The sequence below is a fragment of the Mobula birostris genome, chromosome 8 (assembly GCF_030028105.1).
Source record: "Mobula birostris isolate sMobBir1 chromosome 8, sMobBir1.hap1, whole genome shotgun sequence".
NCBI classification, from domain to species: Eukaryota; Metazoa; Chordata; class Chondrichthyes; order Myliobatiformes; family Myliobatidae; genus Mobula; species Mobula birostris.
In genome coordinates, this window is record NC_092377.1 from 139,475,093 (window position 1) to 139,493,496 (window position 18,404).

Consider the following 18,404-nt stretch of genomic DNA (forward strand, 5'->3'; position numbering starts at 1 on the left):
GCCTGAGGAGTGAGCAGGGCGGGACGGACAAGAGGAAGCAAGGTAGGGTGATGGGAGCTGGTTGGAGGAATCAAATGAACTCTATCTATTCACTTGTGTGATTTATAGTCATTTTATGTCTTTGCACTGTGCTGCTACTGCAAAACAACAAATTTCACAGCATATACGTCCTAGAGTCAAAGAGCAATACAGCACAGATACAGGCCCTTCAGCCCCACAAATCCGTACTGACCAAGGTGACCTGTGTTCAGCCCATATCCCTCCAAGCTCCATCCTCCATGTACCTGCCTCATCCACCTTGGGCAGTTTGTTCCACATACTCACCACCTTCCGTGTGAAAACATTGCCTCTCGTGCCCCTTTTAAATCTTCCCCCTCCCGCTGTTAATCTACGCCCCCTAGTTTTGGTTGAAACTACCTTACATCCCATACTTTTCATCATTTTAAACATTTACTTTGAGATACAACACAGTAACAGGCCCTTCAGCCCGACGAGACCATGCAGTCCAATTACACCCATGGGACCAATCAACCTACCAACCCGTATGTCTTCAGAATGTGGGAGGAGACTGGAGACCCGGAAGAAAACCCATGGGGTCACGGTGAGGACACACAAACCACTTACAGACAGTGGCAGATTGGAACCCGAGTCACTGACGCTGCAATCTCTCCAGACTAGAGAATTCCAAAGAGTCACCAAACTTATCTCAGCCCTAACTATACAGTTCCTTACTGAGGCCTTGGCTTCTGGTTAAGTAAAAACTTGATAATAAGAAGTTCATCCTCATCTTTCATTCCCACTGCAGCTTGCCCTCCTGACGTCTGCAATCACTTTCAATGATTTCAAATTAGTTCTCGCCTCTTCTTCATCCAGTAAGTTAATTACTCCGTCACTGGAGGCTATGCTTTTGGCTGCTGAGACTCAAAGCTTGGGAATTCCTCTGTAACCCCCCTCCTCTATTTTGTTTCCTCCTTGAAGAAGTTGCTTATGGTTTATAATCTCCTGCCTATAGTTTTAACTGGCTTGCTGCCATGTTCGGTTTAATTCAGTCATTACCCTACAGCCATCAGGCTCTTGAAACAGCGTGAACAACTTCAGATGCTGTCGTGAGATTAACTGGACTCTGAAAGCTCACGCTCGTTCCTCAATCATGCTTGATTTTACTTGTGCACAAAAAGAACAGCAAGGCCCCTGTCACCCCACTGCTCTGAAATCTGAACAGAGAAACGTCAATTTTATACAGAATTGACTAGCAGATATTTTGGTAAACTGTGTATGTCTGAATTCCTGACTTGCAAGATCCATCACTATTCACAACAGAGGTGTTAAAAGTCAAAGAAACTACAAACTGATAACTGATGATACTTTATTGTCGCCAAACAATTGATACTAGAACGTACAATCATCATAGCAATATTTGATTCTGCGCTTCCCGCTCCCTGGATTACAAATCGATAGTAAATATTAAAAAATTAAATTATAAATCGTAAATAGAAAATAGAAAAATGGGAAGTAAGGTAGTGCAAAAAAACCGAGAGGCAGGTCCGGATATTTGGAGGGTACGGCCCAGATCTGGGTCAGGATCCGTTCAGCAGTCTTATCACAGTTGGAAAGAAGCTGTTCCCAAATCTGGCCGTACGAGTCTTCAAGCTCCTGAGCCTTCTCCCGGAGGGAAGAGGGACAAAAAGTATTTTACCTTGAAGTTAGTAAAGAAATTGTCCCTTAGTGTGTGTGTTTTGCATCCTTCTGATACATTCTTGTCTGCAGTAAGCAAAATGGCTGTGGTAACCTGCTATGTAATAGGAAGCTATGCTCTTCAAAGATTTTTCATGTCTGGGCTGTCTGCACTTTATCTGCCAACTATCCTTGTCTGGGCATTATGTTAACCCTTGTCTTGCCACAGCTTCCTTTTTGTCCTGTAAAGGACAACACAAATTTTACTGAGGTTCAATAGCACAGAGTCTCTGAAACTCCACAATAGTTTCATTAGGGACAGTTGGCTGTTTGATCATTCAGAGCCTTCACTCCGCAGACTGATCTCAGGCAAGGGATTAAAATGGATGTTACAGCCAGCAGGTAATATTACTACAGGTAGTAAGAGTGAATCCAGCTGAAGGGTTCCTGTGATACTGATGGAGTCCTGTGTAACCCCTGCCTAGTCTTCCTAACTTTATCGGCTTCTAGCTGGGTATGCACAGCTAAATCAGGTATTTTCTCAGGATGATCAGGATGTATGTGCAACATTCTCGGGCAATGATAGCACTCACCTCAACTCTGGACAGGTCACCAAACACACTCTATAGACTCAGTTTCAAGGACCCTATAACTCGTGTTCCCAGTTTAATTAATTAATTTATTACACTTCTTTTTTTGTAATTTGCACAGTTTGTCTTACTTTGCATATTGGTTGCTTGTCAGTCTTTGTGTGTAGTTTTTCATTGATCCTGTTGTATTTCTTTGCTCTACTGTGAATGCCTGCAAGAAATTGGTGACACATAGAATGCTGGAGGAACTCAGCAGGCCAGGCAGCCTCTATGGAAATTAGTAAACAGTTGATGTTTCGGGCTGAGAGTTGATGAAGGGTCTCGGTCTGAAATGTTGACTGTTCACTCTTTTCTATAGATCCTGCCTGGCCTGCTGAGTTCCTCCAGCATTTTGTATGTCACCATTTTCTGCAGATTTTCTCTTGCTTGTAAATGGTGACATATTGTACTCTGATAATAAATTTACATTTGAACTTTGAACATTAAATAATACCGCTGTGAAATGTCCTTTCATTATTTTTGTCATGAGATACCTTAGAGCTGCTTATACCACCATGACTTATCACTTTTTGGGTGTCATAACTGTACATTGACCGAAAGGTGAACATTTCCAAAGATAGGAAAAATTATCAAACGGTCAAGACAAAGTCTAAGAATCATCACAGTCATTTACCTGTCCTCAGGTCACTCCAGTAGCTGCTGGAATCACTAAGTGTATCAGCTGAAGGGACCCAGCAGGGCAGGCAGCATCGATGGAGGGGACAGGAGATTCTGCATTCGAACCGAGACCCTTCATCAGGACTGGGGAGGATGGGGGCAGAAGCTAGAATAAGAAAGTTGGGGGGGTTGGAAGGGAGAGTAAAGTGTATAAGTCAGAAACTGATGGGTGAAACTAGGTCAGGGGGAAGGTGGGAAGTGGTGGAGTAAGAAGCTGAGAGGTGATAGGTGGAAGAGGTAAAGGGCTGAAGAAGAAGGGATTTGATATGAGAGGACAGTAGACCATGGGAGGAAGGGAAGAAGGAGGGGCACCACAGGGAAAGGATGGGCCATTAGGTGAATATTGATTTCTCTAAGTTCCGATAATTTCTCTCTCTCCCCCTTCTCTTTTTTCCATTCCCTATTCTGGCTCCCCTTTTGCCCCTTCTCTTCTCCTCACCCACCCATCACCTCCCTCTGGTTCTCCTTCTGAAACATCGACTGTTTATTCCTCTCCATAGATGCTGCCTAACCTGTTGAGTTCCTCCAGCATTTTGTGTGTGTGGTTCAGGATTTCTGACGTCTGTAAGATCTCCTGTGTGTGACCGAATCCATTTCTATTTCACACCAAACAACTTTTCCTTCAATTATTTGGGATTAGGTTAGAATCTCCTTCAGTGCTCTGAGCTGGCTTATACTTGGCCTCCAGACATCAGCAGAGTGTGTTTTCAACCCCTGGCCTGTTGCAGATGCCACAGCTGAGCCTTGAATCTCTTGGCTTGAGTCTGGGCCATCATGGAGGGGGCACAAATAGACCCCACCCGTCTTTCACACTGAGTACAAAGTTTCTGGTAATCTCATCCATCCAGCCTTCTTCCTGCCCACTTTGGTCACCTGTAAATTGAATTTTGAAAGTAAAGCAATGTTGCCTACGTTACAAGGAGAGGTTCCGTAGACTAGAACTTTATTTCCGGGGACGTAGAGTGACCTCATAGATGTCAAACGTTTAGGATCAGAGGGGGAACGTCGACTCAGACCATGAGAGGCCTGTGTTGGGCATTTTCATGCGTTACAAGGCGCAGATTGGAAGTCTGTGTGGGGCGCCACTCCTTGCACAGACACCAGAGCAATGTGTGGTTAAGTGCCTTGCTCAAGGACACAAACACACTGCTACACCTGAGGCTCGAACTAGTGACCTTGAGATCACTAGACGAACGCCTTAACCACTTGACCGCGTGCCCAACACGTAGCCAAGTGGATCAGAGATGGTCTAAAAGAGGCCTCGGCGGCAGCTTGGTCACACAAAGGCCAATGTGTTTTTGGAATGAGTGGATAGAAATAGTGGTTAAGGCAGGCACATTAGCAACATTTGCATGTTTGGAGGTCTCTGGGTCCATGGGACTGAAACGCTGGGCGGCACAGTTGGCGTGGACAATTTGGGCTGAGGGGTCTGCTTCCATGCCTTTGGTCTCTACGACTCCAATAAGAAAGCATAATTCCACTCGGCTGAGTGACTGCTAGCTGGTGCTCAGTCAGCCTTTTCCCAATGTCTGATGTTTTGGAGCTTTTAGACAAAAGTGTTATAGACTTGAACCTAAGTGTATTAGGTTTGTACCTAATAAAGTGGCCGTTGAGTGTATAAAGACTGTTGTGATACAAGAGGCTGCAAAAGCTGGAACCTGGACCAAAAGGAAAAGAGCTGGTTAAAATCTTTCCACTGACTTGTGTATTCACAATGTAATTAAAAGTGCAATAAAAGTACGAGGGGTGATTGATAAGTTCGTGGCCTAAGGTAGAAGGCGATGAGTTATACAGCTCTCGTTACATGCTCATGCAGTTCAACTCTTTCAGTGGTCATGCAGGAAGTTTGAATTTAATAACTCATCAGTTAATAATTCATCAGGGGTGATTGATAAGTTCGTGGCCTATGGTAGAACGTGATTAGTTATTAACTTCAAACTTTCTGCATAATCACTGAAAGAGTTGACCTGCACGTGCATCTAACGAGAGCTGTATAACTCATCGCCTTCTACCTTAGGCCACGAACTTATCAATCACCCCTGCTGAGCACACTTGCTGGAGGTCCAAGATCCATATGCTCCACGACCGCTGGATTAAGTGTGTAAATGTAGGAGGGGACTATGATGAAAAATAGATGTGCTAGGTTTTGTAAAATTGACTCCTTCTACCTTAGGCCACGAACTTATCAATCACCCCTCGTAATCTCTTTAAGGCCAGTGTCTGAAATGTGTTTCCTCTGGTCTACGTGATGGATGTGAACCCGGTTTCCCTCTGCTTCTTTCCCTCTGTCGTGTGCAGGTGAGGCATTGAACTGCTACACGTGCGTCGCCTCGAGCGAGGAGGAGTGCAACAGGCAGGGATCGCAGAGCTGCCCGCAGTTTGCTGACAGCTGCACCATAATCACGGGTCCAGGTGAGTACCGCCAGCCAGGAGCAGGCTGCTCACGACGGCACAGTGTAACGCCTGCACCGCTCGCTGCTTCCATGTATGTTTACCTGTGGCAAACACCTCACCCTCGATCTGCACCCATAAAACACAGATCTGCAAATCCCTAAGAGGGAGGGAATCTCTTCTGGAAATTTGGGATTTAATCCAGAGCTCTCGGTAACTTCTGAACTCCCTGCTACATTGTATTTGAAATGTCACTGGTTAATCTGTTCAATATTTACTATTAATGCACCAGTTTGTTATTTATGTGTGATTTGTCTGTAGGTTTTATCCTTACCTTTATAAGTTATCGTGTGTTATGTGTACGACTGCATTACACACTTGTTTGAAAAAATTCTCTTTTTTTATGTACATTATATACATGTATATCGTTACATGACAATAAACTTGACTTATGGACATTTCCAGGGATCCAGAGAATTTGAGGCCATCGGTGGACCGGTGAACAGTATAGCACAGAGTCAAGCCCTTCAGCCCATTACGTCTGTGCTAACCATAATACTAACCTAAACTAACCCCATCCGCCCGCCCATGGTCTACACCATTTCCCTGTGCCTTTTACACAGCACTATCATATCCGATTGTATCACCTTACCCCACGACACATTACAGGCACCTAGCCTGACACTCTGACACCGTACCGGAGAGCTGCCTTTGTCTGGCTGAGGTACTGCACTTGTCCCCTGGCACCCTGGGTGGAACCATGACTTTCTGGAATGAAAATGGAGAATCATGTCAAGTGGGAAGGGTCAGGCTGGGAGCCACACTCTCAACTGTTCATGGACCAACACTCTAAATAGTTCATGGTAAAGTGTGCTGGATAAGTAAGCTGGATCACTCTGCACTTTCCAAGTGTAGGTACCTTGCACACTGAACCGGTGTGGATGACTTCACTTACCACCTCTCTGAACTGATTCCATAACCTACAACTCATGTTATTGTGTCATCGATCACTACAGCACAGGCACAGGCCCTTCAGCCCATCGACTCCATCCAAACCATTATCTCATCGACCCTCAGCTGGACCACAGACCACACTCCTCCCATCCCCGAACTTATCCGAACTTCTCTTCAATGTTGAAATTGAACCCTTGACGACCACTTCCACTGGCAGCTCATTCCACACTCTCATCAGCCTCTGAATGAAGACGGTCCCCCTCACATTCTCCTTAAATGTTTCACCTTTCACCCTTAACCTATGACCCAACCTCAGTGGAAAAACCCTGCTTGCATTTTTCTATACCCTGCATAATTTTGTCTATCAAATCTCCAATTATTCTCCTATGCACCAGGTAATAAACATAGAAACATAGAAAACCTACAGCACAATACAGGCCCTTCGGCCCACAAAACTGTGCCGAACATGTCCTTACCTTAGAAATTACCTAGGCTTACCCATAACCCTCTATTTTTCTATAAAGTCCTAAACTATTCGAGCTTTCCCTCCAACTCAGTGTTCTCAGTAATGTATATTTATCTATTTAAATTTGTTTTTATTTTGCACATTGGTTGTTTATTAGTTTTTCTTTATATGTAGCTTTACATAAATTCTATTGTACTTCTTTATTTTCCTGTAAATCCCTGCAGGAAAATGAATTTCAAGGTGGTATATGGTAACTTTGATAATAAATTGATCTTTAACCAAACTGAGCTTCATTAGACTGATAGGAACATTTAACAGTGTTGGTCTCACACATTGCAGTTCAAATATTCGGACGGCTTATCACAAGCAAAATGTGGGAAGAACTCAGCAGGTTAGGCAGCACCTGTGGAAGGAAATGGGCAGTCAAGTGGGCAGTTCTTGTGGCTCCGTTCAGATGGCTGAACCCCAGCCATTCCCACCTTTTGGAATATACTGCTGTCTGATCCCCCACTTGTGTTCTTTATACCAGTCTATTTCCACTGTTTAGTTGTGAACTGGATACTGAACTGGTAGAGAGATTGAGACCGCTGGATCAAAGGGCTGGCAGCCCAGGCTGCATCCTGATCTCCGATACTGTCTGTGTGGTGTTTGCACATTCTCCCTGTGACCATGTGGGTGTCCCCTGAGTGTTCTAGTTTCTTCCCATATCCCAAAGATATGCAAGTTGATAAGTTAATTGGCTTCTGCAAATAGGCCCAGTGTGTGGGAGAGCGGTAGATGCTGGTGGGGAGTTTGTGGGAATGTGTGGAGAATAGATTAGATTAAAACCTGTGGGGAATAGGGAAAATAACTTTTGTAGACGACGTCATTTTATACGTTTCATAGTCTTGAAGTGCTTGGTAACATTCATTTAATTTTACAACTTGGGTCCGAGAAGTTAGAGTCAATTGCATCAAAAGAACTTCAACTTGGTTAAATCAGTGTTAACCAGCACGTCAACACTTCCTGCTAACAATTTCGTGACCACTGAAAGAACGTGTAGCTTTGAGGTAGTGGCTCCACTAACTGTGTCCCTTTGTAGAACATTTCAAACAAATTTGGTGTGTTTTTCCCCTCGCCCCTTCTACAATAAAAGTTAAGAAATACCTGGAACAGAAGTCAAACTGCTGGTGGAACTCAGGAGGTTGGGCAGCATCTGTGGAGGAAGGGGGATGGTTGACATAGAACATAGAATATTATAGCACAGTACAGGCCCTTCAGCCCACAATGTTGACCTTTAACCTGCTCTAGGGTCAATCTAACCCTTCGCTCCTACATAGCCCTCCATTTTTCTCTCATCCATGTGCCTAAGAGTTTCTTGAATGCCCCTAATGTAATAGAACATAGACATTTTGGGTCAAGAAGTCAACCAGTCCTCATGCTTGTCCGGTCAGACAATATTTGTAAAGCATGAGGACTGGTTGACTTCTTGACCCAAAATGTCTATGTTCCTCCAGCAGTATTTTTGTTTGTTTCAGATTATATCATCTGCCATCTCCTTATTGGATTCTGATGTTTTTGATCCAAGGTTCTTTCGAAAGTCAAGAAAGAGGCATAAAATTTGTTGCTTCACGACAGTTGTATTAAGCGCTACTAGAACAAAGAAAATTGAAAACAGGGAATAGCAAGAGTTTAGCAACAAAGTGGAAAGGGAGAAAAAAGAATAAAGATGGTGAATAAAATGTTCTCTGCTCTTCTTATATCCCAAGTAAACAGAAATTCCACCAAATTTGTAGATAAGAGTTAACCAATCAGATAGCCCCTATTCAAATAATGTGATACCGGATAAACTTCCAGAATCATATAAAGAACTGCAACCACTAGGGGACACACTGAACAATTGCACATACATACTGTGACCACTAGGAAACATACTAAACAGTTACATATATAAAATACAAGCAGGCATAAAAGTTAAACTGAAAAGAAAATTAGAATTATACAGACTAAATCAACATTCTGCATATACAAGGTATACCCAGGAGCCCTTTCTGTAATAGAGGATGAGGACTGGGTTGTATTTGTTGCAATAAACTAAGTTGATTCCTGTTGAACATACAACGTGTTTGAATGGAATCCATTGGACTACTTGGTGAGCAGCAGGATGCCTACTGTTACAGATTGTCACCTGGAGATTCAGGGAAACCAGATACGTAACCACTGAAATGTGTCTAGGTGATGTTTAAGGATTATTGCACAGCACATCTAGCTCGCGGCCTATTAATGATCACAGGTCGCATTTGAAGTGTGGTTCCATTGAAGGGGCAGGGTAGAATTGTAGCCATCTGCATGTCAAATACTAAAGACTGATGATGCATTTCCACCCACATTAATTTATTCCAAAAGTACATTAGACACACTCTCCAAGATTACATTCACCAGGATGTGTAGGGGTGTTGATTAATAAGTGAGTGCAGATTCATTGAATCATGGAAAATTTATGACATGGGGAGGCAGTGGCCAATATAGAGCTCCTCGACATAATTCCACCCTCCCACACCCAGTCTGTAACCCTGCAGTTCACAGATACATCCAGGTTCTATTTCAATGTGAATTGTATTGCATTACTTATGCTTGACCAGATATAATTTCATTTGCAAAAGAATAACTTTTGAAAAAGATATGGGTGTACATCGGATGGTAACAATTTGCTTCATTTCCAAGAGGATTTAGAATTTCAAGGAAGGAACTGTAAGCAAATTAAACTAAAAATAGCAGCTTCGATTTCTGGGCGATTAAACCTGTAATGCTGGGCTTTACTGGGCTGAGGGCTGGGAGGAATGCTCAGTTCTCATGTGCGTGTGTGTGTGTATGTGCTTTGTTCCCAGGCAGCGTGATCAAGTCATGTTCTTACAAGGCCTTCTGCGACCAATCCCAACTAGCCACAGGTGGAATCAAGATGGACTGCTGCTTCACAGATGAATGCAATGGGCCAGCCAAGGGCAAAAGTGCCAGCACTGGAAACAACGGCGCTTTAGTCTCCCGCAGCACCAAGCTCATCTTCAGTTCTCTCCTTGCTCGCTGGCTATTCTGTAGACTTTGAAACCAGAGGTCATATCTTGCCATCAGCCCCTAGTTCTAGGAAATGAGATCTTGTCTATAACTTTTGCAGCTCAGTGGGAGTGTGCATAAATGCAAAAGAAAAAGCTTTGAAGCATCTGAGTGGGAATCTTTGTATGCAGCAGCTGTTGTGTGCTGTTCTCCCCTTAGTTCCATTGACACCAATCAAACCCACTGCTCGATGCAAACACCTCTACTCTGGGCATTTAGAGTACACAGCCAAGGACAAGGTCCTACCCACCAGCAGCTTCCTTGCTCTTTATCACAGCTTTTCTGCAAGCACTTAGTGGAACTTCGACTATCTGACAAGCTAATCGCACAACTGTCCAATGTTTAATAGCCAAGCAACAAGGGATTACAACAGAATATTTGGGGGTGTATTCTCTGGAATCTGGAAGGTGGAGGAGTGCTTTGTAGATATAGTAAGGAGAAGTTGAATTGGTCCCCTTTCCCCTGATAGGGTATCTGAAACTAGGGACATAGCTTGAAAGTTAGAACAAATGCTATTGGGAGTGAGGTTTGGAAACTCTTCTACACGAGGAGGTAGGGAAAATGGGAACCATTCTCAACAAATAATGCTGTGTCTGTTACTTATCAATCTGGGATTAACATTTTTATTAAGGGGCAAAATAATAGAAATTTATAAAAATGTATTGCATGGCAACAGGCCCTTCAGCCCATTGGATCCATGCTGACCATCAAGTACCTGATTACATTGATCGCTTTTTACAGCACCCATCCTGTATCCTTTGATGTCATGCAGTCTGAGTGTCCAGACAAGTACTACTTAAATGCTGTGAAAATCTCTGCCTTTATCAAATCCTCAAGCAATGAGTTTCAGACTCGAATCACCCTCTGAATGAAAGAATTACTACCCCAGTTTTTCTCAAAACCACTTTAAATCAATGCCCTCTGGTAATTGACTCTGTCCAGGGGAACCGTTTCTTATTACACAAACCTATCTCTGCCCATCATAAGTTTGTGTACCTCTGTCCAGATTCTCTCAGCTTCTTTCACTCCATGGAAAAATGAACCCAGCCCCAACAAATCACTCTCCAAATCTCAGATATTCTACCCCATGTAACCCCCTGGTGAATCTCCTGCACATGTCAGCAATTAGCCACAATCTAAACTGAATGATGGGACTACCTGAAGGTGCTGAATGGCCTCATGGAGAATAGCCCCAGCTTCTCCAGTTTATCTGGGAGCTAATGACCCTCAGATTTTGGAATCATTTTAGTGTATCGCTTCTGCACCCTCTCCAAAGCCTTCATGTCTTTCCTGGAATTTGACATAATGCTGCAACAGACAGCTGTAGGGGCTAAGTCATTGCGAATTTCTACAGCGGAAGTTGATAGGTTCTTGATTAGTAAGAGCGACAAAGGGTATGGGAACAAGACAGGAGAATGGGGTTGAGAGGGGTAATAAAGCAGCCATGATGGAATGGCATAGCAGACTCGATGGGGTGAATGGCCTAATTCTGCTCCTATGTCATATGATATTGTGGTCTCCAGCTGTGACGGAACCAATAATTTAGAAATGTTAATTATGACTCCCTTGTGCTTGGACTCGATTTATAAAGCTCAGAATCCTGGGTTCTTTTTCAGTCTGCTCTGCCTCTTTCAATAAACTGCACCTCTCTTTTCTTTTAGTCCCCTTAGAACTCAGCACTCCTCATTCTTTCTAACAAAGTGTTACTTCTCACTGTTCAGCATTAAAATTTAATCTACTCCTTCTCCACCACCTGGCAACATCTCCTTGAAGTCTATTTTTCTCCTCCTCGTCATTTACTGCATACAGCACTGTGCAAAAGTCCTAGGCACATGTGAAAAAAAATCTGTGAAGTGAAGATGCTTTCAAAAATAATGAAATGAAAAATTTCTAACTATTAAAAATACTATAAAGTGCAGTAAACAGTAAAAGTAAATCAAATCAATATTTGGTGTGACCACCATTTGCCTTTAAAACAAGTCTCTTAGGTACCCTGTTGTGTAGTTTTATAAGAAAATCGGCTGGTAGGTTCTTCCAGGCATCTTAGAGAACTTGTCACAGTTCTTCTGCACACTTTGACTTTCTTGCTTGCTTCCATCTCTGCAGGTAATCCTAGACTGCCTTGACAATATTGAGATCAGAGCTCTGTGGTGGCCATACCATTTCTAACCATATAAAAAAGCTAAGCTGCCTAAGACTTTTGCATTCAGTATGCATTCAGTGCCCACACTATTAGGTACATCTGTACACCCACTCATTAATGCAAATATCTAGTCTGCAATCATGTGGCAGCAACTTAATGCATAAAAGCATGCAGACGTGGTCAAGAGGTCCATTTGTTGCTCAGACCAAACATCAGAATGGGGAAGAAATGTGACCCAAGTGTGTAATGATTGTTGGTGCCAGATGGGGTGGTTTGAGTATCTCAGAAACTGCTGATCTCCAATGATTTTTATGCACAACAGTCTCTAGAGTTTACAGAGAATGGCAATGGAAAAAAAAAATCCAGTGAGCAGCAATTCAGTGTGCAAAAAAGCTTTGTTAATGAGAGCAGTCAGAGGAAAGTGGTCAGAATGGTTCAAGCTGACAGGAATGTGACAGTAACTTAAATAACCATGCATTACAACAGTGGTGTGCAGAAGAGCATCTCTGAACAGACAGCATGTCGAACCTTGAAGTGGATGGGCTACAGCAGCAGAAGACCATGAACATACTGTCAATGAGTGTATGAGTTGTGTGTCACCGATCAGAAAACGGTCCTCTACAGCCACATCCACGAACAGATTATTAAGTCACATTAAGAAAGTTCAAAGTAAATTTATTATCAAAGTAGATAAATATCACCATATACAACCATGAGATTCATTTTCTTGTGGGCATTCATATAGATACAAAGAAACACAATAGTATCAATGAAAAATCAAACAATAAAGATGGATAACCAACAAGTGTGAAAAAGAACACAAACTGTGCAAATACAAAAAGAAAAAAGTAATAAAAAAATAAATAAGCAATAAATATCAAGAACATGAGATGAAGAGTCCTTGAAAGTGAGTCCATAGTTTGTGGGAACAGTTCAGTGATGGGGCGAGTGACGTTGAGTGAAGTGATCCCCTCTGGTTCAAGAGCCTGAAGGTTGAGGGGTTCCTGAACCTGCTGGTGAGCATCCTGAGGCTCCTGTGCTCATACCTGATGGCAGCTACAAGAAAAATGCATGGTCTGGAAGGTGGGGATCATTGATGGTGGATGCTGCTTTCCTGCAACTGCACTCCTTGTAGTTGTGCTCACTGGTGAAAAGGTGAAATCCCTGCAGAACCTCACGGTGCACTTCCCTCCAGTCTGAAAAGCATCCTATTACTTTAATGGCTTCCCACTATGTTTTGGCCTACAATGCTTCAACCTCTTAACTCCATGGTCCTCCATCTGGATTGTCTTCCCTCATTTGCATGCCACATCCCCTGTAAAAGAGTCAACTAAAAGCGAATTAAGGAAGGTACTGGATGATGCCATAACTGTCTCCATGCTGTACACTATGAACTGTTGGCCATCAGAGGGAAAACAGACTTTGGTGCCAAGCTCTGTGCCTCTGGTTGGAAAGCAGATTGGACCAATGAAGGACCATGCAGCTCAGAGGAATTGTGAAAGTGACAAAAGCAGTGGTCTGGCATTTTTGTCAGCAACATATCTGAGAGAGCTTCTGATATGTTAATCAGGCTGTTACTTGATGTTAAGCTGTAAGAGAATTCAAGGAGCTTCAGGAAAGTTGAGAGCATGTGGCTTTTGTGAGTATTAAGAACCAGAATCTACTCTATGTGCATCAAGGTTATTGCATGAACTTCAAGTGGGAGTCAAAAGGCTGCTTGTAGAAGTAGATGCAAAGAGCAAAGCCCAGCTGGATGAACGGAAGGCAATAAAGCAAGAAGTCAATGGAGATACAGAGTCATCAGATGATGCTGTGGATGAGGAAACCAAGAGGAGAGATCAGATCATAAAGGGATCAATAGAAGGATTAATTAGAGAATACTCCAGTGAGCTGAATGCACCTTCCCAAGATCAAGATGCACAACCTAGAAAGAAAAAAAGAGGATGACGTAAGTGCTTTGGAAATAGGTAAAAGAGAGCTAATTTCTTGAGAAATGAGCAAATTCAGAGATAATTACAAGAAAGTAGAAGAAGAAAAAGGAAAAAGGAAGGTGTGAAAATGGAGAGAAGAGATAGAAGGAGTGTGAGCGAGAGAGAGAAAGGTGGGATAGGAAGAAGAAAAAGAACGGGATAAAGAGAGACAAAGAAGCTGGCACCAGGAGAGAAGCAAGCATTGAAGTAGATTGAGAGAAAAAAGCCAAGAAAAGGAAAAGAGAGGTGCCCAGAGCTGTCAGAACCACACCCTGCAGTGTCAGAGTCAGATCCTACAACCACCATAGACAAGGGTCCAGAAGCTGAGACTGTTTTCACAGCCACAAGTCTCACCTGGCAAACAGAGTGATCCCTCTTGTCAGGAAAGACATTATCCCACAAGAAATGCTCCACAGTGATTAAATCTTTAGTCCTGAATGGGACAATTTAAATTTTACTATGCTGTAGATGTCTGTACATAGTAGTTGTGTTATATAGTCATCATCGTCTGAACCCTTAGTGCCTAGGTACATTGTATATAGTTGAGATGCATTCTATATTGAGTTAGAGTTTATAGCTAAGTGTGGTGGAGTGTTTTGTATTTAATATTTCAATTATATTTGAGTAATCTTGATTAAGCATTCATTGTTGTTTATATAATTCATTACAGTTATACATAAATATATGTGGATTACATTTGTCATGACACTACCACATGATACATACATGTGCACCTCTCTTAAAGAACAAACTAAGACTCACGTCACTTGAGCTCCCATCTTTCAGACCATAAGACTATACGCCATAGGAGCAGAATTAGGCCATTTGGCCCATCGGGTCTGCTCTGCCATTTCATCATGTCTGATCCATTTCCCTTTCAACCCCATTCTCCTGCCTTCTCCCCATAATGGCAGACGCCATCTCTCTGGCCCTACATTCCTCCTTCGAACACCTGGAGAATAAAGGCACATATGTAAGGCTGCTTTTCATTGACTACAGCTCTGCCTTTAATACCATTATTCCAAATAAACTGATTCCTAAGATCCAGAACCCAGGCCTTAGCACTCAGATCTGCAGCTGAATCTTCAACTTCCTCACAGACAGGACCCAGGCTGTAAAAATACGGGACAAACTCTCCTCTACAATCACTCTGAGCACCGGTGCCCCACAAGGTAGAGTACTCAGCCCCCTGCTGTACTCACTGTACACCCATGATTGTGTAGCCAAGTTTCCATTGAACTCAATATATAAGTTTGCTGATGACACCACAATTGTAGGCCGTATCTTGGGTAATGTTGAGTACAGAGAGGAAATTAAGAACCTGGTGGCATGGTGCGAAGACAGTAACCTATCCCTCAACGTCAGCAAGATGAAGGAATTGGTTGTTGACTTCAGAAGGAGTAGCGGACCGCATGACCCCATTTACATCGGTGGTGCGCAAGTGGAACAGGTCAAAAGCTTTAAGTTCCTCAGGGTCAATATCACAAATGACTGACTTGGTCCAACCAAGCAGAGTCCACTGCCAAGAAGGCCCACCAGTGCCTTTACTTCCTGAGAAAACTAACAAAATTTGGCCTGTCCCCTAAAACCCCCACTAATTTTTATAGATGCACCGTAGAAAGCATTCTTCTAGGGTGCATCACAATCTGGTATGGAGGATGTCCTGTCAAGACCAGAAGAAGCTGCAGAAGATTGTGAACACAGCCCAACACATCACACAAACCAATCTTCCGTCCGTGGACTCACTTTACACCGCACACTGTTGGAGCAGTGCTGCCAGGATAATCAAGGACACAACACACCCAGCCAACACACTTTTCGTCCCTCTTCCCTCCGGGAGAAGGCTCAGGAGCTTGAAGACTTGTACGGCCAGATTTGGGAACAGCTTCTTTCCAACTGTGATAAGACTGCTGAACGGATCCTGACCCGGATCTGGGCCGTACCCTCCAAATATCCGGACCTGCCTCTCGGTTTTTTGCACTAGCTTACTTTCCCTTTTCTATTTTCTATTTATGATTTATAATTTAAATTTTTACTATTTACTATCAATTTGTACTCCAGGGAGCGTGAAGCGCAGAATCAAATATTGCTGTGATGATTGTACGCTCTAGTATTAATTGTTTGGCGACAGTAAAGTAAGCTTTCACGTCCTGATTAATCAAGAACTGCCTTAAGTACACCCCATGACCTGGCCTGTGGCAGCGAATTCCACAGATTCACCATGGTCTGGCTAAAGAAATTCATCCTCTTCTCTGTTCTAAATGGACGTCTTTCTATGTTGAAATTGTGCCCTCTGGTCCCAGACTCCTACCAAAACAAACATTCTCTTCACATCCATTCTATCTAGGCCTTTCAGCATTCAATAGGTTTCATTATGATTTCCCTTCTTTCTTCTGAATTCCAGTGAGTACAGGCCCAGAGCCTTCAATCATATGATAACCCTTTCATTCCTGGAATCATTCTTGTATACCACCTCTGAACCCACTCCGATATCAGCACATCCTTCCTAAAATAAGGATCCCAAAACTGCTCACAGTACTCCAAGTGACGTCTCACCAGTGCCTTATACAGCCTCAGCATTACAACCTTGCTTTTATATTCTAGTTCCTTTTGAAATGAATGCTAACGTTGCATTTGCCTTCCTCACCACTGATTCAACCTGCAAATTAGCCGTTAAGGAGGTCTGCATGAAGACTCCAAAATCTCCTTGCACTGCGGATTTTTGACTTTTCTCCCCGGTTAGAAAATAGTCCATACTTTCACACCTTCTACCAAAGTGTATGGGAAGTACATTTCCCGACACTATATTCCATCTGCCAACTCTTTGTCCAATCTACTAACTTGTCCAAATCCTTCTGCAGCCTCTCTGCTTCCTTAACACTACCTGCCCCTCCACCTATCCTTGTATCGTCTACAAACTCGGCCACCAAGCCATCAAGTTCACCATCCAAATCATTGCCATATAACGTTAAAAGAAGTGATCCCGACACAAACCCGATGGAACACCACTAGTCACCGGCAGCCAATCCGGAAAGGGTCCCCTTATTCCCACTCTATGCCTCCTGCCAATCGGCCAATGCTCCATCCATGCTAGCATCCCTAGGCTCTTATCTTGTTTAGCAGTCTCATGTGAAATTAACTTTACTTCAAATTAATTTTATATTTTGGAGTTGCAAAACATAAGAGCAACCAGTACAATAGGAGCTGGCAGGAAACACCTGCACTTCTCAGATTTCCCCCTCTAACAACCAAACCGAGGTTACTGATGAGTAAAAAGCCAATTTTGTGCCCTTAAAACTTCTTGAAAGAGACATCTAGCATCTTCCGTTCTCTACCCTGAGCGCTTCTGAAGTGGTTTCACTGATGTAATTCTACTTTCAGATAAGTGTGGAAGCAATTTCACTCTGACACATCGTGTGAGCCAGCTGTACAAGCCCTGAGGGACGTGGATTCCAAGTATATTCACAATGGTTCTCGAACTACCTGGAACCTAATTGTACAACACGTGCACAGCCTGATAAAACATTGCATTGTTAATAAAGACAGCCATCACTGTAAATCGTGTGAGCTCCTTTGATTAATTATTGTTCGTTGCACATCCAGCATTTATAGCAATCTCTGTTTGACCTCGAGAAGGTGGGGCGGAGGCACCTTCTCGTGCTGCTGTGGTCCTCCCAGTGAAGGTGATTCCACAGCGCTATTGCGGAAGGAGGTTTCAGGATTTAAATTCAGTGACAATGGAAGAATAACAGTATACTTCCCAGATGGTGTGTGACTTGGAGGGTGGTGATATTCCAATGTGTCTGCTGACTTTGTCTTTCCTGGCAGTAGAAGTGACAGATTTGGAACTTTCTGCTGGAGGGTGAGGAAATGCACTGTTTTTTTTGTCTTTGGCACACACTGGGGCCGCAGCATGCGGGAGTTGCAGGGTGAACAACTTGGTTGGGCTTTTGTCAGTATTGTCCATGCGTCGGATGTTCCAGGTTGACACCCAGGTCAGACTACTAGAACTAGGGGACATGGCCTCAAGATTTGGGGGGGGGGCGGGGCGGTAGAGTTAGGATGGAGATGAGGAGGAACTGCTTTTCCCGGAGGGTGGTGGATCTGTGGAATTCTCTGCCTAATGAAGCAGTGGAGGCTACCTCAGTAAATATGTTTAAGGCAAGGTTGGATAGATTTTTTGCATAGTAGGGGAATTAAGGGTTATGGGGAAAAGGCAGGTAGGTGGAGATGAGTCCATGACCAGATCAGCCATGATCTTATTGAATGGTGGAGCAGGCTCGACTGGCCAGATGGCCTACTCCTGCTCCTATTTCTTATGTTCTTTTGTACCAGTCCACAGAAATTCATGAGGTGCATTGGCCTGGCTGCAGGAGTGCCATGTCCCAGTTTATAGCCCGGGTTGATTC

At 43.4% G+C, this 18,404-nt stretch overlaps 1 protein-coding gene across 1 annotated transcript; it reads left to right on the plus strand.

Moving 5' to 3' along the window:
• Positions 1-2,595: 2,595 nt before the first annotated feature.
• Positions 2,596-9,874, plus strand: LOC140202069 (uncharacterized). The gene is given in 3 exon segments (XM_072266928.1): positions 2,596-2,650; positions 5,280-5,393; positions 9,660-9,874. Coding segments are annotated over 3 exon segments (384 nt in total).
• Positions 9,875-18,404: the final 8,530 nt, after the last annotated feature.